General features: G+C 43.6%; 8 protein-coding genes across 8 annotated transcripts; 5 read left to right on the forward strand and 3 right to left on the reverse strand.

Annotated features, from left to right (window-relative positions):
- Nucleotides 1-1,632: 1,632 nt before the first annotated feature.
- GUITHDRAFT_115434 (hypothetical protein) lies at nt 1,633-2,487 on the forward strand (the record flags this gene model as incomplete). Its single annotated transcript, XM_005825392.1, has 1 exon — nt 1,633-2,487. The coding sequence occupies one exon, from the start codon at nt 1,633-1,635 to the stop codon at nt 2,485-2,487; it is 855 nt and encodes a 284-aa protein (XP_005825449.1).
- A 1,801-nt stretch (nt 2,488-4,288) lies between these two features.
- On the forward strand, nt 4,289-4,759 carry GUITHDRAFT_115435 (hypothetical protein; the record flags this gene model as incomplete). Its single annotated transcript, XM_005825393.1, has 1 exon — nt 4,289-4,759. One exon carries the CDS (start codon nt 4,289-4,291, stop codon nt 4,757-4,759), a length of 471 nt encoding a protein of 156 aa, XP_005825450.1.
- Nucleotides 4,760-4,878: 119 nt separating this feature from the next.
- On the forward strand, nt 4,879-5,832 carry GUITHDRAFT_115436 (hypothetical protein; the record flags this gene model as incomplete). Its single annotated transcript, XM_005825394.1, has 1 exon — nt 4,879-5,832. The coding sequence occupies one exon, from the start codon at nt 4,879-4,881 to the stop codon at nt 5,830-5,832; it is 954 nt and encodes a 317-aa protein (XP_005825451.1).
- A 1,611-nt stretch (nt 5,833-7,443) lies between these two features.
- Nucleotides 7,444-9,085, reverse strand: GUITHDRAFT_154718 (hypothetical protein; the record flags this gene model as incomplete). The annotated part of the gene is made up of 3 exons (XM_005825395.1): nt 7,444-7,639; nt 7,691-7,827; nt 8,133-9,085. The coding sequence occupies one exon, from the start codon at nt 9,083-9,085 to the stop codon at nt 8,633-8,635; it is 453 nt and encodes a 150-aa protein (XP_005825452.1). The 3' UTR covers nt 7,444-7,639; nt 7,691-7,827; nt 8,133-8,632.
- A 234-nt stretch (nt 9,086-9,319) lies between these two features.
- Nucleotides 9,320-10,297, forward strand: GUITHDRAFT_144242 (hypothetical protein; the record flags this gene model as incomplete). The annotated part of the gene is made up of 1 exon (XM_005825396.1): nt 9,320-10,297. The coding sequence occupies one exon, from the start codon at nt 9,320-9,322 to the stop codon at nt 10,295-10,297; it is 978 nt and encodes a 325-aa protein (XP_005825453.1).
- A 3,367-nt stretch (nt 10,298-13,664) lies between these two features.
- On the forward strand, nt 13,665-13,988 carry GUITHDRAFT_77197 (hypothetical protein; the record flags this gene model as incomplete). The annotated part of the gene is made up of 1 exon (XM_005825397.1): nt 13,665-13,988. One exon carries the CDS (start codon nt 13,665-13,667, stop codon nt 13,986-13,988), a length of 324 nt encoding a protein of 107 aa, XP_005825454.1.
- Nucleotides 13,989-15,929: 1,941 nt separating this feature from the next.
- On the reverse strand, nt 15,930-16,454 carry GUITHDRAFT_115438 (hypothetical protein; the record flags this gene model as incomplete). The annotated part of the gene is made up of 1 exon (XM_005825398.1): nt 15,930-16,454. The coding sequence occupies one exon, from the start codon at nt 16,452-16,454 to the stop codon at nt 15,930-15,932; it is 525 nt and encodes a 174-aa protein (XP_005825455.1).
- A 5,338-nt stretch (nt 16,455-21,792) lies between these two features.
- On the reverse strand, nt 21,793-22,948 carry GUITHDRAFT_144246 (hypothetical protein; the record flags this gene model as incomplete). The annotated part of the gene is made up of 2 exons (XM_005825399.1): nt 21,793-21,819; nt 21,875-22,948. The coding sequence occupies 2 exons, from the start codon at nt 22,946-22,948 to the stop codon at nt 21,793-21,795; spliced, it is 1,101 nt and encodes a 366-aa protein (XP_005825456.1).
- Between the last annotated feature and the right edge of the window lie 1,297 nt (nt 22,949-24,245).

Genomic DNA, 24,245 nt, shown 5'->3' on the forward strand with positions numbered 1-24,245 from the left:
AACCTTGTTCGAGATACCTTGGCCTCGCTCGCCAATCGAGCAGAGACGCGTCTACTTCCTTCTCGCCGCCCGCTTCGCTGGCAAGTTGGTGATTTGGTCTGGATCGACGCGCGTTTATTCAATCAGCAGTTTGAAATTCGCAAATTTCGAGATCGATACATTGGTCCTTTCCCCATCACCGAGGTTTGCACCAACAACAATTATCGAGTTGATGTTCGCCAGCGCTTCCCTCGCATGGATCAAGATGTTTTTAATGCCAAGTTCCTACGCCCCCATGTGCGCAGGAAAGATCATTTGCAACAGCCTGTGGTTTCCCAACCTGTCCCTGGATTCTACGAAGTGGCCCGCATCATCAATCATCGTCAACGTAATGGTGCGAAGCAATATCTGGTTCGTTGGAAGGGATTTTCCTCCGCCGACGACACATGGGCACCTGTTGCCCATCTCTCGCGTACACCGGCGCTCCGTCAGTTGCTTCAGAAATATGAACAGCATCGCACGCGTCAAGATGCTTCTGCTTCTTCTCATGGGCAGCGGCAGCGTCGTGCGCCTCTCAATTAGGATTTTTACTTGCTGCGCCTGGAGCGTGTCAGAGGAAAAACAGATTTGACAAGCTGAGAAAGCGAAGTTTTCTGAGTCCTGAGCACTCCAAGAAAGCGCAGAGAAGAGCGTGTCAGAGCTCATAGGGACCGAGCCCGAGTCAGACAAAGGCCTATCAGGATGAAAGGACAGTTGGCTGTCTCGTACTCGTGTTTGAAGCTGACTTCTCCTGGATGACCCAGGATACTCTACTCCAGTGTGAAGCTGCTGAAAGGACCCCTGTGGAGGCCTTTGTTGCAGCTACCGTGTACCCGTGGGGGACTTACAAGGTAAACAGAAGGGGTGCGTCTTGTGGAGTACGACCCGTTGGAAGCAGCTTGCTGCCATGCAAGGACGGGGTTCTCTTCCCTGCGAGAGAGCATGGTATCCTCTCGAAGGTCAGAAGGGATGCTTGTCAACTTCCAAGGACAGGACACCCCTCCTTTCTGTAGCCAAGAGACGGCACCCCTGGCTCATTCCTCGAAGCTATAAAAGGATGAAACTCGTCAGAGCTAGGTGGTCCTCTTCCCCTTTCGTGTGTGTCCACGATTGTGTGTGTGTGTGAAAGAAATAAAAGAGAGTTAGATCTCCTTCTGTTTCACCGCTTTCCCTCTTAGTAGAGAAATCCAACGTGAGTTCTTATTGAACTGCGCTTGAAGGTCCACTCGAGAATCTTCGAGGTGTGACAACAAGCAGAAAAAAAATATCACATTTACTATGTGTTATGTAGGTTAACTATCAAACACACAACAAACCAAAATAATTGCTTCACACAAATCCTCATATCATGCTCGCCGATGACAGATTCGTCATTGATACCCCTCGTCGCAGTACCCCCCTCCCCCTCGTCTCCTGACGACTTTCGGGAGGTAGGATCCGAACCGATGCCAGTTAGAACTACACACGTCGATCAGCTAGCAGCCATTTCCTACATGCGTCCAACTAGAAGATGACAATCGGGTGAATCTCCAACAACACACCGTTGTATCTTGGACGGAGAGAGAGTACCTGAAAGCAGTGGAGTGGGACGTTTTCTATCAGCGTGTAGCATGCATGCTGGAGGAGGATGAAAGTGCGGCGAGCATGGGCTTGAAGACATGGAAGAAGAACAGGTCTAGACGAGAGAAGATCAAGCTGAAATACTACCTGGCTGGCGGCTCATGTCGGTTCATGTTCGAGACGCCCGCATCATTGGTGAAAGAGAGGCTGGATGAAGCTTTGAGTTTCTGTTCAAACCTAGAAGTCGTCTTCAGTGGCATCGTGGGCGACTCATCACCGCAGGCGGTAAACCACTTGATTGCGTGCTTCAAGTACAACGGGGAATCGAACTGGATGCCTGTGAGCAAGTATGTCGCGACGAAGCTTGCAGAAGCGGCAGAACTAGACACGCTGAAGAGGCTGTTCTCAAAGTACGGGGCAAGCAATCCGACTACAAGGGGCCATCTTTTCGAGCTTTTCTCTTTCAAGAAGATAGAGTGCGGGCTGAGCCTGAGGTATCGGGGATCTCAAGAGGTCAGGCAATGGGAGGGATGTCCAGTCATCACCTTTGATGCAAAGGGAGGCATGCAAACGCTTCCTGCAGAGAGAACTTGCTTGAAGCCCGTCAACCCCCTTCAAGGAGGCTACGACGCTATCATAGTAGAGCCTCGCGGGAAGTTAGTAGAGTTTGTGCAGGTGACAGAGGCAGACGTCCACTCTTTCAAGCTGGCTTTCTTCGCAGAGGCTCTCACGGGGCTAGGCATCCCAGCAGCTGGATGGAAGGTGAGGGTGGTGTTCATGGTGCCGCAAGACAGGCTCGAGAGCTTTCGGATAGGCAAAATCAAGGGCTGCGGTGCGCTGGAGAAGTACGGATGGAAGGGAGGGCAGGAAGAAAGGCAGGCAGAGGTAGCGGGTATGGATATCGCGTGAGCTCAAACCGGCGTTAGCAAGGATGAGCCGGGGAGGCGTGTGGTAGGCGAGGCAAAGATCCGACAAGAAGCATAAGAATGGTAAGGAGAAGGAACAATGTTTTTTAAACATTCAACTGCCAGCTATGTTGGGTGTTGAATAACTTTATTCGGGTGGTGCCGTTGACCCGCGGTCACCTCTAAAAACAGCCTGTTAGGATGTGATTGCTTTGAAAGCAATCTCTAATGTTTTCATTTCGAGGTGTATGCAAAGAGCACACCTCACAAAACAGCCTGTTAGGATGCGGTTCATTTAGGGTGAATAGCATGATCCACAGGGAGATCGTCAGAAAGGATATGAGAAGGGATTAATGCTCTGTGTGCTAGCGCACACCGCCAGCGCTAGCGCGCTTGGCTATGCCACGAGCGACACTGGTGGCATCCAACGATGGTCATTGACACTACGAGAGGCACAGGTAGCCTCCAACGAGGATCAGAGACGCTCCATCTCCCCCTGAGCAGGATTCCTCTCCATCTCCCCTAATTGTTCAGATTGGTCACGAAGAAGTACCCAGGGTACTTGGTCAGCATCCCACGTGACCAGTTCTGACATTTTTCCCTATATTTGGCATAGGTGGTCATATACGTCATATACACTTTACCGCATGCGGCTTTTTGCTATCTAATGAGGGTCGGAGGTAAGCCCTGCGCAGCTGGGCGGTGTGCGCAGCACACAGAGCAAGGGATCCTTTGTCAGTCATCACATAGCAACCCTCCACACAATCACAAACCCTCCACAAACCCTACACAAACCCTACACACAGCCTCTCCCTTACCATTATCATCTTACTTTCTATCTATAATCTAGTCTAAATATATGTATTGTGTAGGGTGTGTAGGGTGTGTAGGGTTTGTGATGAGTTCATCAAAATAAAAATAATTTCAAAGGGGGTAACTCAAATCAAACCCTACACCCTACACACTCTCCACACTCTCCACTAACTAGTCTTCTATGTACTAGATGATGATCATGGATGTTGGCGGAGGCGCGGAGGCGCTACCCCAAACTTTTCTACATCCTTTAATCCAACCCCTCCTCGCCATATGAAATAGTTTGGGGTAACGCCTCCGCGCCTCCGCAGCCCCTCCTACCCCAACTATCACAAAGATTCCTTAATAATTTTTCATAAATCTCTCTTACATCACATCAGGTATTCAATAGAGTATTTATTCATTCTCTCTATCTTCTCTCTATCTTCTCTCTATCTTCTCAATCGCTATCTCCATCAATGGGAACAGGGGAACATCTGGTAATTTAAGCGGAGCACCGGTAACTTACGGGAAACTAGGGGTGGTAACTTATCTGGAACTGGGGGTGGGGTAGGTGGTAACCTATCTGAAGTGTGGGGGGTGGGGTCATATAAATACCCCCAAGCAACAGTAATAATTCCTTTGGTGGTCAGCACACTTAGAAAAGTGCTCTCTGATAATATCGTGAGATCGATTCCTACTGATTCCTGCTCTATGACCTGATGAACTGGCGGGCACCCAGTGATTCGGGAAGTGGAGTCGGATGATGGGGGGGCCGGTTGTCCAAAGCTTGACGTCCCGATGCTCACTGGCTTGTCAGTGGGGTGCCCCGTCGGGTCTGATGGTGATGGCGATCGGTCTGACCACCAAAGGCCCGAGTAGTACTCTGAACCAGCCGCAACCATACCCGTTAGCCTAAGCCGTATTCAAAATAAAAACCGGGCAATTTTGCTCGAATTATCAAAAAAATGATGACCATCGGGCAAAAAAGCTCAAGCGCTAAATGGTACTAAATGATAGAGATTAATCAACAAGTCTTAAAATGCCCCTCCACCAACACGGACATAAATGAGATCATCTCACACATCTATTGGGAAATCAAAGAAACCTACGACGAGGTCTTCATCGATGATATTGATGATGAAGATGAGATTGAGCAACATAAGCGTATCATAGAGAGGGATGACCAAGACCTTGACTATGAAATCCATATGGCCATTGATAACTATGTTATTGATGAGCTTGATGACAAACGCTATGCTATCATAACACAAGGCCGTGAGCCTCTGCTTGTATTGATGGAGTACATTGAGGAGTACGGCCAACCAAACTTGGATGATGCCCTCCTTAAAGCTGAAAGACTAAGAGGCATTGTTTCTTATCAGATCATATACGAGCAAATCCAAGCCTTGTTTTGTCAAGAAACCATAACAATTGAGATATCATCTATGATGGAGCTCATAGATATCTTAGATAAGGATTAAACTGACAAGAAGAATAATATGTATCTATATTTTAATATTGCTCAAAAAAATGATATAAAGGATTGGCATATATAACCATCAAACCAAAAAGAATAAATATCTAAGCCTATATCAAATAGATGGCACGCGAACGAAAAGCTCCTGAGTTGTTCAAACCAACCAACTTCAAGGCTACGGCCAAAAAGGCTCCGGCACGGAAGGCTCCAATCCAGCCTACAAATGTCGTTCGACCAGTTCGACCTATTACTGTTCAACGAGCATCGCCAGCCGATGTCCCAGTCTTGGCTGCCATCCCTATCGACGAGCCAGTTCGACCATCCAGGAAGCCTGTTGCTAAGGAACCGCCAACCGTGGCTGCTGCTTCATCATACTCTAAGAAATATAGGCATCCAAAGGACTACAAGGATCTTAAAATGGTCAATGACCAGATCACAAGAGATATGAATCTAGCTGTTCATAATGTTGTATTCAAGAGATATAAAGATGATGAACTCGACTTCACAATCTATGACAAGGCTTTGAAACTACAAACATCTCTTAGCCCATTCAATGGCCCAAACTCCTGGACGAGCAAGGTTTGCGGTCTCGACTACAAACCATCACAATATGACAGCCTACCATATCTTAACAGGCCTACACTTGCCGAGATCAAGGACAATGTCTATGTTGGCGAGAAATTGAGTGATTCCAAGACCGCATCTAATCTCAACACTATCATTAAGACAACGACTGCCCAAGTTGACCCCAATGATCTAACAACCGTCTTGAAGCACCACAGACAGATCATCTTGGAGATGCTCCTTTATGCTCAGGAAAACAAGAGGTCACCAAGCACATACTGGGACTATATAAGGGCCTTGACAAGGCTTGCGAGGATCTGCCTCGGTGATGATAACGAGCTTTATAAGAAGCTGGCTAAGCTCGGAGATGACTTTGACAAGGCTGTCATCAAGAACATTGAGACAAAGAATGTTGAAGTTCCCAGTAACCTTCTCTCCACAGACGGTGACACAGTCACAGTAGCAGTGACACTCGAAGTAGACAGTGATAGCACCGACTGCAAGTTTCTGTAGCAGTGGTAATAGATATCACGAATGGCCGCGCAGGAATGATATCAGGATACAGAGAACAAACGGAGGTGATAAGAGATTGGTATAGATGGTCAAGCTTGTTTACTTCAAGCAATCCAGTCTCACAGAGACCATACACCTCGTTCTCCTTTCCCTGTCCTGCCAATGCGTGCGGCGCTTCTTCCTCTTCCTCGGTCCCTAAAATAGGGGCTGCCCGGTCCTAGGAACTACCACTACCGGTACTCTACGCTTCTTATCTGCGATATGATTCTTCGACCGGTCCGAGGCCTGGTTCCGTACCTTGAGGGTCCCCTGAGAAAGAGTCATAGGCTTGACATGACGAGGTTTTCGATTCTCATCCAACGCTCTCTGTGAAGTTGATGTAGCTGCTCCCTTGACCTTGACAGGTCCTGTGTCTCCGTAGGAGCATGCTTGGAGGTGGTCTCGTGCATTCCTTGTATGTCCTCCGCTAAGATGATCATGATAGTACTGTCTTCTTTGATCAGACCCCTTGTTCTCCCATGTCCATGACTTCAGGGGTGATACTTCCAATCTCCCCTTGAGCGTAGCCGTATTCTGCCACCGTGACGGTGTCATCTGCTGTCCTGTCGTGGACTGATATAAGCTGACTCGCTTATCTCCTGCTGCCATCCACGAGTCCTAAGTTCTTGCTGTCTTCTTCATGATTCTCCTACGTCGTCCTTATTGTAGCTGTTGCTGTCCTCTCCAGGGATGCATTCCGAGGCTCTAAGCATCTGTGCACTTGAGCCACGTCGATTACTTGGCATTGTCTGAGGTGAAGCTTCCTCCTATCAGGTGCTTCAACACCCTCCCTTGGCTCTTGTGTGCCGATGCCAGCATTGTTACTTTGCCGCGCCTCCATTGACGGTGTCAGGCTTGTCAAATTTGACTATGCCTTTCAAATGACCTGCTGCGGTTGACTCTTCGCGCGTCGTCGCCGCAGTATTCCCTCCCTTGCCTAGAGTAGGCGGGAGCTGTTGCTTGACAGCAAGGTGGGCTCATGCTTGGTCTCTGGTCGTCTGCCTTGAAGCTGTATGGTTGCTCATCAGACTTGATATTCCTCTTTCCATAAGCGATCAGCCTCTTGACTTGACTTTCGCAGTAGGGCTGTGCATGGTACTGAAAGGTTCTCCTCAGCGCCCATCAGCACTGATGTGCCTGGCGACTTGGGACCTCCTTCATTTCTGCAGCATCATTTCATAACTTCGATCGAAGGTATGTCTTCATCGTCTGCTTCTTCGTCTTGCGAAGGCTTGGCGCTTCAAGCTGCCTTTCATTTCTTCAACTCTGCTGTAGAGTTGGTTCGTCACAGTGTCATCACGTCGCCATCACAATATAGTGGCTTGTAACGAGGCTTTGGGACGTCTCCCTTCCTCGGTCTTCACAACCTTCAAGCTTTCATCTGCCGTGCTCTAGGCTTGCCGCTTCAATCATCGCGGTGCTTGACCAGTGGAATCATGAGGTAACCCGGTCCTCTCCTCACTGTTGGCCACGTACAGGCTTTGAGGTTGGATTGAAAACAGCTCTTGTCACTTTTGACATTCAGAGCAACTTTGATCAGGACTGATCCCTCCATCATCGAGATTTTCTCGCTGTCATGTCACCCCTCAGCTTCTTTGCCACACTCATCATCATGGTGGGAGAGCTATCTGGTGGCCTCGTCGTCATCTTGTGCGACTCCTGGCTCTGCTTGGCCCGGGGATCCCTGTGACTCGTCCATGTCACTTGACATAGGGATGATGCGAGGCTCGATGCTGATGTCATCATCAGATGTTCTCAGAGGTTCAGCCTGTCATGAAGTTCAGTATTCAGGTATGATAGTGAAAAGATATGATATTCCCTGATTTTGATTGTTCATTTAGTGAACCCTCCCTGACTGTCTCTGGTGTCGAACAGATGACCTCAGGCTGAAGTGGGTCCCCTGTGACTTCGCATCATCCATCTCCCTCCCTGACGAGGTGCAGGGAGCTTGGCTAGCTTGACAAGGTCTTGCATGAAGCAGCGGCGTAATGATGGTCAAACGGAGACCTGAGACATGTCGTTGCCGAACAAGAACGATGCTAGCTGACGAATTTTGGAGACTGGGCAGATCTTGGTGAGAATGTCCGCAGGGTTGTATGTAGTAGAAATCTTCACAGCGATGATTTCGTTTTCATCCACACTCGTTCGAGTGTACGGTGAAAAACGGATTGAGCGTACCCCACATTTCTTCCTCCGTCTTAAAAACATTGTTGCCCGAATTTTCCTTAAGCTTAGTCAGGTCGATACTTGTTTTTGAGAAAGCTTCATGAATTTCCATTGCCATTTTGATATCAGAACCCATGTTTGACTCCAGGCTCAGCTGTTACTACCGTTGTCACTCCACAGATACTCTCCAACTGATGTCACTCCGAATGTGAGAGTAAGAGTCCACTGGTTGCCGTGATACAAGGTTTCTCGAGAAATAGAATATCTAGGCACTGATATTCTAAAAATTTTAGAATATGTTGAAGTTCCCAGTAACCTTCTCTCCACAGACGGTGACACAGTCACAGTAGCAGTGACACTCGAAGTAGACAGTGATAGCACCGACTGCAAGTTTCTGTAGCAGTGGTAATAGATATCACGAATGGCCGCGCAGGAATGATATCAGGATACAGAGAACAAACGGAGGTGATAAGAGATTGGTATAGATGGTCAAGCTTGTTTACTTCAAGCAATCCAGTCTCACAGAGACCATACACCTCGTTCTCCTTTCCCTGTCCTGCCAATGCGTGCGGCGCTTCTTCCTCTTCCTCGGTCCCTAAAATAGGGGCTGCCCGGTCCTAGGAACTACCACTACCGGTACTCTACGCTTCTTATCTGCGATATGATTCTTCGACCGGTCCGAGGCCTGGTTCCGTACCTTGAGGGTCCCCTGAGAAAGAGTCATAGGCTTGACATGACGAGGTTTTCGATTCTCATCCAACGCTCTCTGTGAAGTTGATGTAGCTGCTCCCTTGACCTTGACAGGTCCTGTGTCTCCGTAGGAGCATGCTTGGAGGTGGTCTCGTGCATTCCTTGTATGTCCTCCGCTAAGATGATCATGATAGTACTGTCTTCTTTGATCAGACCCCTTGTTCTCCCATGTCCATGACTTCAGGGGTGATACTTCCAATCTCCCCTTGAGCGTAGCCGTATTCTGCCACCGTGACGGTGTCATCTGCTGTCCTGTCGTGGACTGATATAAGCTGACTCGCTTATCTCCTGCTGCCATCCACGAGTCCTAAGTTCTTGCTGTCTTCTTCATGATTCTCCTACGTCGTCCTTATTGTAGCTGTTGCTGTCCTCTCCAGGGATGCATTCCGAGGCTCTAAGCATCTGTGCACTTGAGCCACGTCGATTACTTGGCATTGTCTGAGGTGAAGCTTCCTCCTATCAGGTGCTTCAACAGAATCAACTCAACATAGACGAAGAGAGAAACTTCTTACCGTATTCATACCTGTTGAATATGATCGATGATATGGAGCAAAAATACCTTGAGGCAAAAACTAGATACGGTCCACAAGGCTATCATACATACAAGCTACATATGAACACTTTGATCTTAATGTCATATCTGTATACGCCACCCCTGCGTTTGGAGCTATCTAATGCCCGCTTCACTAAGACCCTAAGAAATTTAGAACCAGGCAAAAACTACATATACATTCCGCAAAATGGCAAACTGGTCAAGTATGTCCTGAATGAGATCAAGAAGAAACACAAACCAATCGAATATGATGTTGGATATCCTATGAATGATGATCCTTTGGCAAAGAGGCTTACCGAGTTCATCAAGATGTCCCTTCGTGAGTATCCAAGGGAATACTTCATAACCCTTTATACTGACAAAAATAAGCCAGCTAAAAAAGCAATGACAACATATCTCTCAAGTATGTTCGCTGACCATTCCTTGAACGTGAATATGTTCCGCTCTTCCTACGTGAGTTGGTTGTACTCGAACAATGTTAGCACGAATATATTGGAAGAAGTGGCATTGAAGATGCGAACAAGCATCTTGACGTTTATGAAGAATTATAAGAAGCTGAATTCTGAACAGATTAGGGTCAAGAGGGAAAGAGATGATGATAACAGACCTATTACAATCAATGAGGCGGATGATTCACCAGCGGCTCGGGGGCCTGTCGCAAATCCTATTGCTGCCATTCCACAACCACAACCAAGACAACCCCATAAGGAGTACAAAGACCCTATCGTCTTAAGACGCGCCAGGGTGAACCGTTACATTGAGAAGACAGGCGGTAGAGAGGCCTTCAATGAGCGACAGAAAAAGTACTATAAAGAGAACAGCAAAACTCTATACATCAAGAAACTGTTGAGGATGTACAACACCACCAAGGAGGCAATAGATCCTATCCAACATACCATAAAGAAGTATAAGCTCTACAAGGAAGGGAATGAATGGAAATCTCTGGAGCTTGGGTAAAAAATGATATAAAACAGATATGATAAATATTATATTGATAGAGTGATGTTCGACTTGACTTTCTATGATAAAGTCCTTAAATGGTCCGATGAGTTGTCTATAAAACCAACACATAGCAGCGTATTATCTCGTCATCAAATGTGGTGTCTTAAAAAACGAGGGGATTGTGGTGGAAAAGATCACAGAGATATGGTCAATGATAGATTGTTTGGTCGGTACGTTAAGAGTTGGATGATTTACTTTGATATGTCATTAGACAAGATACATAATCCAAAAATGCCTTTGAAAGTGATTGGAATTGATAAGATATAAAAAATGAAAAAAAATGATATAAAGTATTTAGCAATAATATTATATGATCATATGAATAAAGAAGAAAAAAAAATGAGCGCATCATTAGAATGGTATTATAAAAAGAGAGAGAATGATCCTGAATATGTTCAGAAAGAACGTGAACGTAAGAAATTAGATAATCATAGAAGATATCATTCATCTGAAGAGGAACGACAAAAACAAATTAAAAGATCTCTTGATAGATACTATAGAATTAAGGCCCAAAAACTGGCCATCGTTCAATAATTCATACAGTTTTTTTGAAAGCATGCTATATTTTACTATTTGTTCTCATTTTTTGTGTTTTGCCATAAAAAATGATATAAAGATTTCAGCCATAAAATTATCTAACCTAAGAATAAAGGCAATGAACGGTTCAAGCGGTTTGAACAATTACCACTATCTTTTGAAGAAAGGCTTTGCTTTGACAGCTGTCCACCCCCGCAAGTATGAGGGCGATCGGTTTGTCAAGGGAAAGATCGACGGAGTTGATAAGCCTTATATTGATGCTGGTTGGACTAAACAAGAAGTTAATGAGGGGAATGCTTCGGTAGTCTACAACATTATCAATGACAAACCATTCTATGCTGTCCGAACTGGTGAGATATCAAACATTATCGGCGTTGACATCGATAGTGACAAGGCTGAAAAAGATGGTATCCCTCGCTCTTTGGAGTTTGAGGAGTGGTGTAAGGCTTCTGGTACATATACCATCAAGTCCCCACACGGATATCATTTCTATTTCAGATATGATAAAGATATTAGTAAGAGCGGATCGATACTCGATCATATTGACATTCAATCAAATGACAAGTGCCTCTTTGCTCCAAATGTCAAACGGGTTGATGGTGTGTATGAAGTCATAAATGAAGCACCTGTAAAGGCAATGCCTGATAAAGTCAAGAGCTTTATTCTTAAGCATAAACAAACCAGAGATTGTGGGATGGCTGCCAAGCAAGAGAAGGCACCCGAAGCACCCGTCAAAGGTCCTAAAAGTTCAGATGGGGATGCTGAGGATAGTGAAATAGATGTTGATGATGTTAAAAAGTTGCTCAACCTCATCTCTCCTGATTGCGATTACAATCGTTGGATCAGGGTCCTCGCGGCAGTCAACAACACTCTCGGTTCTAATGATAAGGCCTATGATATCACCGATGAATGGTCCTCAAAATCTATCAAATATGACCCAAGATCATTTGGTCGTATTTGGAACTCGGTAAGGGGCTATGAAGAGATTACAATTGGCACCTTACATCACTATGCTAAGGAAGAACAACCTGAACAATACAAGGAATTATTTGCGCATAAAAAAACGAGCATACCAAGAGTTGATATCAGCAAATTGAGGAAATATGAGGATATCAAGGAAGCTTTTGAAAAAGATACGTTTATGGTTTGTATCCCTCCCGTATATTTTCATAAAAATCGCTATGGTGATAAATACACAGTTGTGAAAGAGGATGGCATCAAACAGGCATATAGGCATCTCAGGTATATCAAGAATGTCGGAACAGATAATAAGGGTAATATCAAGACAAAAGAAGCAAGCTTCATCACTGACTGGGTTTCCGACCCTGATAAACGCGTTTATGAATCAGTGAAGTTTGATCCAAGCAGGAAAATAGATTCTGATATATTCAATACTTTCACTGGATTTGAGGCCGAAAAACATCCCGAAATTGATGAGACGCTTATGATGGAATTGGTACAACCATACATTGACCACTTTGATATGCTCTTTGGCAGTGATGCTAGAATATTCGTTATGAAATGGATGGCGAACATCATCCAAAATCCAACTCAAAAATCTGGTGTTTGTTTGCTTTTGAAGAGTGAAGGAGAAGGTTCCGGAAAGACCACACCATTTGAGTATTTCGGAAGAAAGGTGATTGGAAACAATCATTATAAGAACACCAGTGACCCAGAAAACGACCTCTTTGGTAGATTTGCTACTGCGATTCACAACTCATTGCTTGTCCAACTTGAAGAGATTAAAGGTGTCGTGTTTCATAAAAACGCTAGTACGTTTAGAGATATGATAACCAAGAATACAGCACGATGGGAGGTTAAAAATGTCACTGTCAAAGACGATGATGAGAACTTTGCGAGCTTTATATTAACCACCAACAATGAGAACCCTATAACTGTCACTCCAACTGATAGGCGCTTCTGTGTACTAAATGTAAATGAAGCTATGATTGGGAATGTTGAATACTTCGAAAGATTTATTGAAGTGGTAGAACATCCGTCTTGGGGCAGGGCGTTGTTTCAATATCTTAGAGATTTGGAAGGCGTGCCAAAGAACATCGCCCAATTCCAAAACCAAAGATATAAAAGCGAGGCTTATGATGATATGCGAAAGCAAAACATCCCTAACTGGGCCAGGTTCTTGATCAATAAGGTGATGCTCAAAACTTCTCTCATCAAGAACAACTCTGTTGAAATCAAACCAACAGAAGATGTAAAAGCTAGTAAATTATATGATGAATACGTTCAATACTGCGAGAAGACACGTGTTGAAGCTGCGACAATGAAACAGACTGGATTTGCTATAAAGATTAAGTCTGTTGAGGGGATCATAAAACAGAGAAGTAGATTATGTTGTAATTATACGATTGATTGGGAAGCTGTTGAAAAATGGCTTGTCAAAAAGAATTACTGGGATGATGATAATATCACAGTAGAGATATAATTAGATTGATGGTTAGTCTTTCCCAACCCTACACAAAATCACAAACCCTACACAAACCCTACACACTCTATTTTCCTTACCATAACAATGTCATTATATTATTTTATTTAGTATAAATAGACACTAGTGTGTAGGGTGTGTAGGGTGTGTAGGGTTTGAAATGAGTTGAGGGAAATAAATAAAATAAAAAAAAGGGTAACTCATTTCAAACCCTACACCCTCCACACCCTACACACTCAGTAACAAATATAGAATGTTTCCTATAATAATCTTACCATCTCAGTCACATAATAGGAAATGTGGATAGTTTTGATGAAAAAAAACAATCTCCCAACAATATAAATGAGCAAGTATACCTATGCCTCTCTCTCTCCATCTCAAGCAAAGCACAAGAAGTACAAGTTAGTACTCTATGACAAAGATCAGAAGAGGATCAAGACTGTTCAGTTCGGTGATAGTCGATATCAGGACTTCACACAGACCCACAATGATCAACTTAGGAAGTACTACATAGCGAGACACGATAACGGTCGTGAGGATTGGTCGGTCCCTGATACCCCCGCATCCTGCGCAAGGTGGATCTTATGGGATCAGTACACAAAAGAGAAAGGATTTGAGAACTACCTCAGGCGATTCCACTTGAAGCGCCTAGATCTGTCTGACTAGGATGGTTAGAATAGCCTCCGAGTATATAAGGAATATATCTATGTTTAGATATGACAGACCCCATATTACTCTTGATGAATTCTGGGATCCCATTCACAGACTCCATAAGAGTGTCATAAGACTGGATGTAATTATTCAGTTTGTCGGAACTAATATCCCTATTAGTTAAGGTCTGTTCAATGCTATGCTCTAACTTACTAAATTTGCTTGCGAGGTCGTAGTACAAACTCGCTTTTTCACTTATCTTCAATTGGCTATTTACACCTATTAATACAGCCGTGACCGTATTGAAAACGATATTTATAATTCTCATTATTTTATCGTCCTGAAAACTGCCATTTAAGACAGCAAGTGATGATGATAAGATGATCAATGGGATCATAACTATCTGCTTCCACAGATTATACCATCCCGCGGTTCTATTACATAGGATGCTCATGATCCTTGCCATCTCTTTGTACTTCTGCCATAGCTCGTTCTCATTGCTTTCAGTTCGTTCCAGTCTGACATTGATGTCAGGCATCATTGGTCCTTATATATACATTAGAAGAATATTGGAAACCTTGTAGTGTCCCATCAGCGGCCACATACTGCCTTCCCTCCATAATCAATCTAATGCTATGATTCAACGCATCCAGATGCTGTCGATTGTGTACTGAAGATATTATTTTTTCGTTGGCCATCCATCACTATAAGAATAGTCTAAAAAAAAGATAAGACGTGATGATCACAAGCGTCGAAGCTGATTTTCCATATTCTGGGCCTTCTCCAAGCCATTCTGAACCAATCCAACACCTTGGACAGCCTGCTTACTCAGCTCATTGATCTTTGCCCCTAAAGGGTGCTGTGTCAGTTTCCCTCCAAGCTCACGGTTGACGGCAGATCCAATCCTTCTAGCCATCACTAGACCTTGTCCCAGTCGCCTAGTGAAATTGAGTGCCTGTCCTAGTCTTGATGTAAGAGCCATATTCTTTTAACTATAGATAGATTTTTTTATAACCTTTTCCGCTTTGCGCAAAAGCTTAACCAAAAACAGCGGCGCCGGGGGCCGCAACCCCCGCTAATTAATGTTCATATACTGAGTTATGATCAGATACAGTTCCTGGAGATAGTCAACGATCCTCATCAATAATCTCAAAACCTTCTCTTGATAGATATTTGAATCATTCTTTACTTTCTCGAACCTAAGGTGTAAGAAGAAATCATTGAATCTTTCGAGAGTTCTATTTTCCTCATTCGTTAGCCTAAGCGTAAACTGATCGATTGTATCTGATTGAGTGTTTATTATAGACCTCCATCTGCTATCATAAGGAGCTTCATAATTGATAAGAGAATTGGGTGCTTGATTCACGACAAATGAAAACAATATATCGTTGGGATAGAACTGATCGGTCTCGATATTTGCTAATCCACTCTGATTCAGCCCAATATCCCCATCGATCCTCATAAATATAAGCTGATCCGATGTCATATTGATTGGGAAATCGCTATACACTCCATCAGTTGTAATAAGGATATCCTCATCATTGTTGAATCCTAAGAACTGTGAGCAGTTGACACACCTAAGAGTGACATTGTTTCCTGTATTGCTAGCAAAAAACCACTTGTTAAGCCTTGGAATATATGACACATCTATCTTTTCGTTCAGCTTGGTCTTGAGCTCCTCCTCCAGCTCATATATATTTGGGTTGCCCTCATCAAGTCTCACTAGAACATCATCAATCATAATAGTATCGTTGTAACCATACTGAATGTTCTTCCAAGAAATCACAGACTGGAACGAGACAACTGAGACTACCCACGACTGATTTCTTTTGCTTTGAATGTAACTGTTTGGGAGGTTGACCATAACAACACCACTCGATTTAATACAGTTCTTCGAGTTAATGAAAAGATTAACCGTGTCTTCCATTGAAAGCTACTTTTACAATAGTCAAATATTTAAAGTATCTTAGTGATCTGCTCAGGGTCCCAATCCCTTGTATCCTCTTGTGTCTCTTGTTCCTCATCATAGACGATGAAATTGAGCAGCAGCTCGTCAAGATCTGCCTTTGTGCCATCAACAAGCCTCAAGCTCAGCCTCTGGCCGCCTTGAAGCAGCCTATCATTTACCTTGAAGTTCTTTTGGAACTTATAAGATGAGTTCTGATAGGTGCTTGTCGCATTGCTTTCTACCACAGTTGGTTGGATATCCAAAGCAACATTGTATATCCTTAGATCTTTGAGCTCACCGATGAATTCTCCGATGACAAGCCCATCAACAAGATCGGCGGTGATAGCCTCTGAGCTATCGATTACAGTCTGTTCAACGCCATCGATGTATATCCTATTGACAGCCTGATCATTGGTGAACGCATAGTTATGCCAGAGGCCATCATTGATATATCCATTTGTGACAACCGAATAATAGTTGATTGAACTGTTCAGCTTGAATTCAAGATCGCCTGTGTCCTTCCCGCGAATCATTAGTTTATCGGTCTCATCACGCAATATAGTATCAACCCCAATACTGTTATAACCTGTAATCTTCAAATCAAAGGATATGGTAAGCCCAGTCTGTCCCTGACTGATAATGTAATATGGCACCTCAACAGAAGTAGACCTAGTCTTATCGGGTGTATCATCAAAGGATTGTAACACATAACCATAGGGGCTTACCTCTGTGAATGTGAAATCATTGTAATATACCTCTCTTGTGTATTGAAGGACGACATAGCCATTGATTCCATCGGTCCCATTGAATCCACCCTTTCCGACATCAGTGATTGGAGTGAATGGCAAGGGATCGGTAGGAGCTCCACTGGTTCCACCTGATGTGCTCTTGCCTGCTATGCCTCCTTTGTGGTCTAGCTTAGTCACTGCTGAGTGCCCCCAGTAGGAGGACCCACCACCACCACCAAAGAAAATTCCACCATTATATCCCGCACCACCACCGCCCCACCAACCAGCCCCGCCTCCATTCCCATATGAAGAATTAGCATCACCACCATAGAACTTACCTCCAATGTTTCCATCATTCATAGCATCACCAGCAGCTCCCCCTGCTGTCTGACCTCCACCGCCTCCGCATTTGATATCTCCATCTTTTCCTTTCCCACCATCTGCTCCTGTTCCATCATCCCAAGGACTGCCCTTCCCACCTCCACCGCCAGCACAAACAGTATCTCCTGTGGTAAGAAAACTAGCATATCCCGAACCAGCACCACCACTTCCAGCAATTGCAAGAGCGGTGCTCGTGTTACCAACCCTGTTGCTAGTTATTCCAATACTTCCACTAAAAAGTCCAGTCAACCCACCACCACCTGCTCCATGATCACCATTTCCATCGCCTCCACCTGTCCAAGCTGGATTATTCACTCTGCCACCCTGCCCAACCAACAACTTGATATCTGTCATATTTGTAACATCGACCTTACACTTCAAGAAAGCACCACCGCCGCCACCATAATGGATATCACTGAATGTTCCTCCGCCACCACCAGCCCCCCAAACATAGGCCGTGATCTCGGTGACTCCCGAGGGAACTGACCAAGTATAAAGCCCATAATCTGTGCCTACATCTGTTCTTGTGTCATCATACGTGAATGTCTCAGTGAAGACTGTCATTTGCTGAAAGTATTTTTGAACCGATCCAGTGTATAGCTCAGAGACTTGGTCGGCTGTCAGTTCTGTATTGTAGATGCGGAAGTCATCAACAAGACCATCAACTTGTTGTCGTACATCATTGAATCCACCTGAAATGTAATAGACATCTCTTTGTCCTGCTAATGGATACTTTGCTGATGTGGTTGTATATTTAGAGACATTATTTACATATATTCGAATCGTAGCACTAGAATAACCACTAGCATCTCGTACAGAAGTTTGTTTAACATTTAAAACAATATGATTCCACGAATTATATGTATATAAATCATTGGCGCTTGTATTGCTATAAGGAGTGTCTGTATAGAATACATAATAAATTAAGTTTTTAATAGTACTGTCTGAGAGCAAAAGAAAGCAATTTCTGTAACTATTATCCAAGTCTTGAAAATCGAAAAGTATTGGATATCTATTATCACCAGCACCTTTCATATAGACCCAAAAACTGACTGATACAGCTGTGTTATTATCAAACAATGTAGCAATTGGGTCACCAGCCTGTACATCCATCTCGCAATAACTAATATCACCAGCAACATAGTTCATATCCAGCGCTCCATTTCCCTTAACAGAGCTTGATGTGATTGTTGGATAATTTCCAGTGGTCCCCTTCCTCTTTAATCTAAGCTTTATCTGATTTGCGCTGTGATCAATGAAATAATTGCCATTGGCATCACTCTGTAAATCTTCTTGTTGGAACTTATACCAGACCAATGGATCGATATCATTCCCTGAACCATCCTTCAATACTACATAACCATTCTTAACGAATCCAGAGGGTAAGGCACTGACTCCATTGCTATCTTTCAAGTCAATGCTTCCAGCTGTTGAGAAATCAATTGTGTAATTGCCAGAAGATGTTATGTTGTATGTGTTGGGCAACGTTGTATCACTAGGGAATGTTAATTCATCGCCGATCCTTAGATAGGTTGTTGTTGTAGTGTTGATAGTCTCTGCTGACCAGACAAAGCTCTGATTCAATGGTATCTGGTTAAAGTCATAATTATTGACACTATCAACATAGTTGTTGTTGAAGCTGTACTTTGCTATCAGATCGGTCTCGGGATACTGATAAGCAGAAGATGTTGAGGAAGCAAAGATAGGAATAGCATAAAGCAAGGCTCCAAGACTAGACTTATAGAAGCTGTCATAAGCGTCTGTATCATCAAGGAACTGGTCAGCGTACAGCTTGATGTAGTTTTGCGATGTGTTCTTGGCCTGGACATTGTTCAAGACTATCCTGGCATTCTTTGATAGGACCTGTTGATTGGGCAGATTGAGATTCCAAGTGACAACATCTGATTTGGTGCTTACATCATCATTAAGATCAAGATGTAAATCAAATATCTTTTTAGGTTTGAACAGTGATACCATTGTGACTGGTATATTTATAAAAAGAAAAATATTATTATTTCAACCAATTAGGCTGGTTCGATTTGTTAGAGATAAGCTGATCAGCACTCCAAGGTCCCGTATCTTTTTGTAACTCGATCTCCTCGTCGTAAACCACGAGGGTAAAGAAGAGCTGTTCAATATCCACCTTGGTAATGTTCATAAGATTGATGCGAAACTGATTGGTTCCTGATAAGAAGTTCTCCTTACACTTCCAGTTCTTTGATATCTTTGGGTTATAGTTTTGATATGAGACAGTCGCGGCATCTTTGCCAACATTGAATAGCACAGCACCATAGATGCCATTGCCCTTGCTATCAAATGTAAGGGATGTATCAACATCATTTGTATACAGATAGACGATATCTGTTGTGTCAACCTTCTTGATATATAAGGAATCCAATACAATCCTAGCATGTTCAGACAGGATTTGACCGGTTGGATTCTTGATCTGCCAAGTTAGAGTGGTAGCCGAATCGCTGGTCTCTTGTACATCATTGATATCGAAGCTGAGGTGTATCAATTTCTTAGGCCTGAAAAGTTTAGGCATTTATATAACTGGCATATTTTTATTCGATCACCTCGATGCCCTGAACTATGCCACTGATTTGATCAGCCTTGTCCTTCATCTCTTCGATCTCTTTCTTCAATTCTGGATCCTTCTCATAGTCTGGTTCGGTCTTATCTGGATGGTATAGATAGTCAAGACAGGCTGTATAGAGGATTGATGGGGGGATGTCTGGATACATCTGGCTGATATTGTTCACCATTTCCATTGCCTCCTTATGCTTCCTGTCTCTCTCCTCCTCCTCCTCGATCTCTTGGAGCTGCTGTGAGACGTCGATGAATTCACTTCCGGTCATCTTTATTATAAGCAACCATTAAAATTCTAGGATTCTATCCCAACATCTCAAGAAGTGGCCACCATCTGGGCACCTAGGGTGGTTGTTTACGGTAAGCCAGTTATACTTCTCTTCAATACAGTGTTCATATAATTGTTCAAACACCTCTGGTTTTACTAGGCCGCTGATCTCGTCATATATACCTTCCATAATCACCTTCTTGTTCATACATCGATATATCATATACACATCGATGTTGTTTCGTACGATCTTTGGGATGGATTTGAGATTTTGAGTTGTGAATATCATATTGATGCCGTAATGCCTATGCTTGATTAGGAAGTTGCTAAGCTTGTTGTTCTTCTTTGTGTTGAAGGCCTTGTTATCTGAGATGAGATCATCGAAGACAAAGAACACCACAGGTGGCTTCTTGTATTTAAGATTGCCAAAGGCGACATCAGGCTCTTGGAAATCGTACTTATAGAGCAATTCAAGTTCATCCATTGTCAATCTGTCTTCACCGACCTTCATCCATCTGCTATAAGCCTTCTTATACTGATCATATTCCTCTATGTCCTTCTTTATCTGCTGGACCTCATCAATCTTCTCTTGGAGTTTATCCTCAGAATACTCATCAACAACATCATTCTCAAGGTCTAGCTGCTTGACTGTCTCTAATATGGTATTGGATTTGCTCTGGACGGTAGGAGAGAACCACACCACCTTGATATCGATCTTCTTGCTATCCTCTGGGTCATAGAACGGGTACTTTTCATAATGGTGGAATAATTTCGCTATCCCGAATGTTTTACCGCAATTCTTAGAGGCTACCGCAAGTATTGAACAGTACACAGGAGGCAGGAAAGGATTATCGGAAGTTGGAAGCTTATTCTTCTTGTAAGGTTTAGGCTTGTTATCTAGCAATGGTATCTGGTGCTCTGTTATATCCATTTACTAATTGATAAGAAATTAGTAATAGCTAGGCCTTAGCAGATCACTAACATAATTGAGGCGTTCCTGGTTGACCTTCTCACGCAATCGTTCGTTGATCGCGTTCAAGGCTTGTTAATCTTCCAAGATTTTTATCATCAGAACCATGGTGGGGATAGCGTGGCTCTGAGCGTTTGACTCTCCTAACCACAATCTCCTCATCGCTCTCTTCTTCGTCATCGCTCTCCTCGATAATGATCTTCTTCTTCTTCTTAACAATCTTAGATACCTTGGGCGGATCATTTTGCTCCTGTGCTGGTTCGACTGGTTTAGCAACGAGCTTTTCCACAGTCTTATCAAACTCATCACCTTCCTTCTTCAAGGCCTCCATTTTGATTAATTTGTTAAACTTGCTCTTTTGATTCAACTTAGCTTTTTGCTTTCTTGCTTCCTCTGCTTTGATGCGCATTAATTTGAGACGTTCCAAAAGTTCTGGCGAGCACTCCTTTTTCTGCTTGGTGACCACCTGTGCTTGTTGGTCAACATCTGTCTCTTCAATGACCTTCGGTTTTCTTCCCATTTGTAAGAAAGTAAAGAAAAAAAAATTACTTAAATTGCTCAAGGGCCATGAACTGGCCGAGCCATCTTTGGAACATCCTTAATATTGTGCTTAGTGTACATCACAGTAACATCACGATTACCCACCATCTCTTGAAGCATTGGTTGGAAATCCTCGTAGTTAACATCTGGCCTCGATTGCTTGGAGTTGTAGATGTCACGCTTAAAAGCTGTGTCACGCTGCTGATAATAGTTAGAACTGGTAGGATAGGGCATTTTATTGATATCATCGTTTGGATGGATCCGCGGGTTCACAGTGTGATGATCGACTTTATTCACTTCGATATCTAGGAAGCTTAAATGGTTCTTGTAACCATAGCTGAACGTGCTTGGTTGGAGATACATTCTTCTTTTAATCTAATGCGAGATTATTTAGTCTAGTTAATTGATACTAATTTGGTTTCCTGAACCGATAGTCAAATGTCTTGTTTCACAGCAGATGATAAGAGGTAACCATACCTGGTCTGAGGAACTCTTACCAGATGTAACGCTTCCTCGCGTGGACCACTCGATAGAAACAGGGAGCTGCCTTGTGTCGAGGCCTGAAATAACCATAGTGCCTCCCGCATCGCCAACGTGCGATAAACTAAGGGTGTCGCAGAAGAAGTACTTCACATAATCGCTAATACTCTTATTCCCAGCATAAAAACCAAGATCAGCAGACTGATGAAGATTGAATGCTTCAACTGTGTTCTGAATACAGTTCATCAGATTGGATGGAACCTGTGGTAGCTTCTCAGATCCGATGGTCCATTGGCTGGTGACGAGCTCTTCACCATTCCTTTGGAAGTATACGGTTTGGTTGAAGGTGTTTTCTGATGGTCCTAGGATAAGGGCCTCTCCAAGGGTTTTGTCAGTTGGTAGCACAAATCCACTCACTTTAGAGAGATCATCGCGGTCAGCCCTGATGAATGTCCCGATCATATAATCGAGACTATCGCTTGCGATTGTGAACCGTGTCGTTTGCGACTTATACGGGCTTGCCTGGCCAAAGAATGTGGTATAGTTTGGAAAATAAAGCTCGTAATTTGTCCCTTTCATAAGCTGATTTTTAAGGCCCTCATAATACCATCCAGGCATATTGATTTTGGTCACGTTGGCTTTGATGTCGCTTAGCTTATAGCTTGGGGCTGGAAATATATTCTCGCTTGCTGTTGTAGAAGTAGTTCCTTTAGAATTTCCCAAAACAGCAGCACTTGCAAATGTGATGCTGATCTGAACTTGACCAATCATTGAAGTATCTATGACGTTAATGTTTCCTTGCTGTAGGACACCTAAGAAATTTTTGATGAAATAAGTTGATCTGTCCTTAACAAGATTGCTATCAAGAGCTGTTGTGCTAACAAATCTTGCAAATCGTGCGTATGTACTAATGGTGCCATCATCATTGACAACGCTCTTGCTCGAGGGATCCACATTCAGACCACAGCATTGAGCGCGGCCCATAGCATCTTGGTTTAGTGCCACAATGTCAAACAAGATGTTCTGGATCATGGCATAATCGGTGATCACGGTGCTGAACCACAACGCCATTGAATTTTATTTGTATCTCTTGGATAAGACTGTAAGTGTTCCTCGGGAATCGGAGAGATGTCACAGATTGTGACCCAGATGCTCCTGATAGAACACCGTTTGTTGTCTCTCCAGTAAATTCCAAGCTAAAGGTCGACAGATCAAGCAATGAAGAGTAAGGCAACGTGATCTGGATCTTCTGGTTAGGTCCAACCGTGGAGGGCGTGGTAGGCGTGATTTGTATCTTGGTTTTCGACATGTTCGCTAACGAGCGCACCCGCCATTGTAAGTTAGTTGGAACGTACATTCCAGCCGTTTCAGGAGAGGGCCCAGACATTGCGGCTTGCGACATTGCGTTTTGAAACATCTTTGCTTTTAAAAGACAGACAGAAAAAAAAATAAGATTTCAAATTCTTAATTTAAGCCGTATTTTTTCCTCAACATCATCTCATAATGTTCAAGGCTGCTTGGATGAGAAATAGTATTTGCATGATAAGCCCTCGATAGTATCCCCCATAATCCATACTTAGTGATGAGGTACTGCGATAGCTTATGGATAGGATTCGAGAATGAATGTTCAAGCTGTATCTTGTATTTTTCAAACAGCTCGATGAATCGAATCTGCCTGTTATAAGACATATTCGAGAACCTCACAATCTGGTCTCTTGTCCAATCGCTCAAGGCCACAGAGGGTATCTCTACTTGCTGGCCTGGAGATCTTGAACCGGCTGCCGGTGAGTTAACTTCATCTTGTGACATCGGTCCGCTGTCTTCAAATTCCGACTCGTTAACTCCTCCTGATCCGATGCCTAAGGCTTGGTTCATAATAGAATCGGTCTGATTAAACGATTCACGCTCTGGTTTGATGACATCTGGGGCTAAATCTTGAACATTGTTGTCATCATTCGGTGCTAATTGTTGACTGACCACATCAGGATTGTATTGCGTTGGGATTTCAGTGCTCCCCTGTGGTTGGGTTGCCGCAGCACCATATCGAGATGGAATCCCTAACCCCTCGTTATTGTACATTGGCAGGCTAGGGGCCTTGTTCATATATGGTATAATGTTTTGTATGTGTGCCTGACTGGGTGGCTCAGGATCATCAGTGTTGGATTGGAGCTCTGGAATATATTTATTCTTCGATTGCTGATTGTTCTCATTTTTAATATTCACCTCAACATTTACACCTGTCTTCCTATTTCTTACTTTGGTCTTCACAGTCATTTATCTTATTGATTGAAATTATTTTTAACTACAATGATATGAACATCCTATGAAAACAGCTATATACTCAACTCCTTGGTAAGTCTCATATCGA

The sequence above is a fragment of the Guillardia theta genome, assembly GCF_000315625.1.
Source record: "Guillardia theta CCMP2712 unplaced genomic scaffold GUITHscaffold_84, whole genome shotgun sequence".
NCBI lineage: Eukaryota > Cryptophyceae > Pyrenomonadales > Geminigeraceae > Guillardia > Guillardia theta.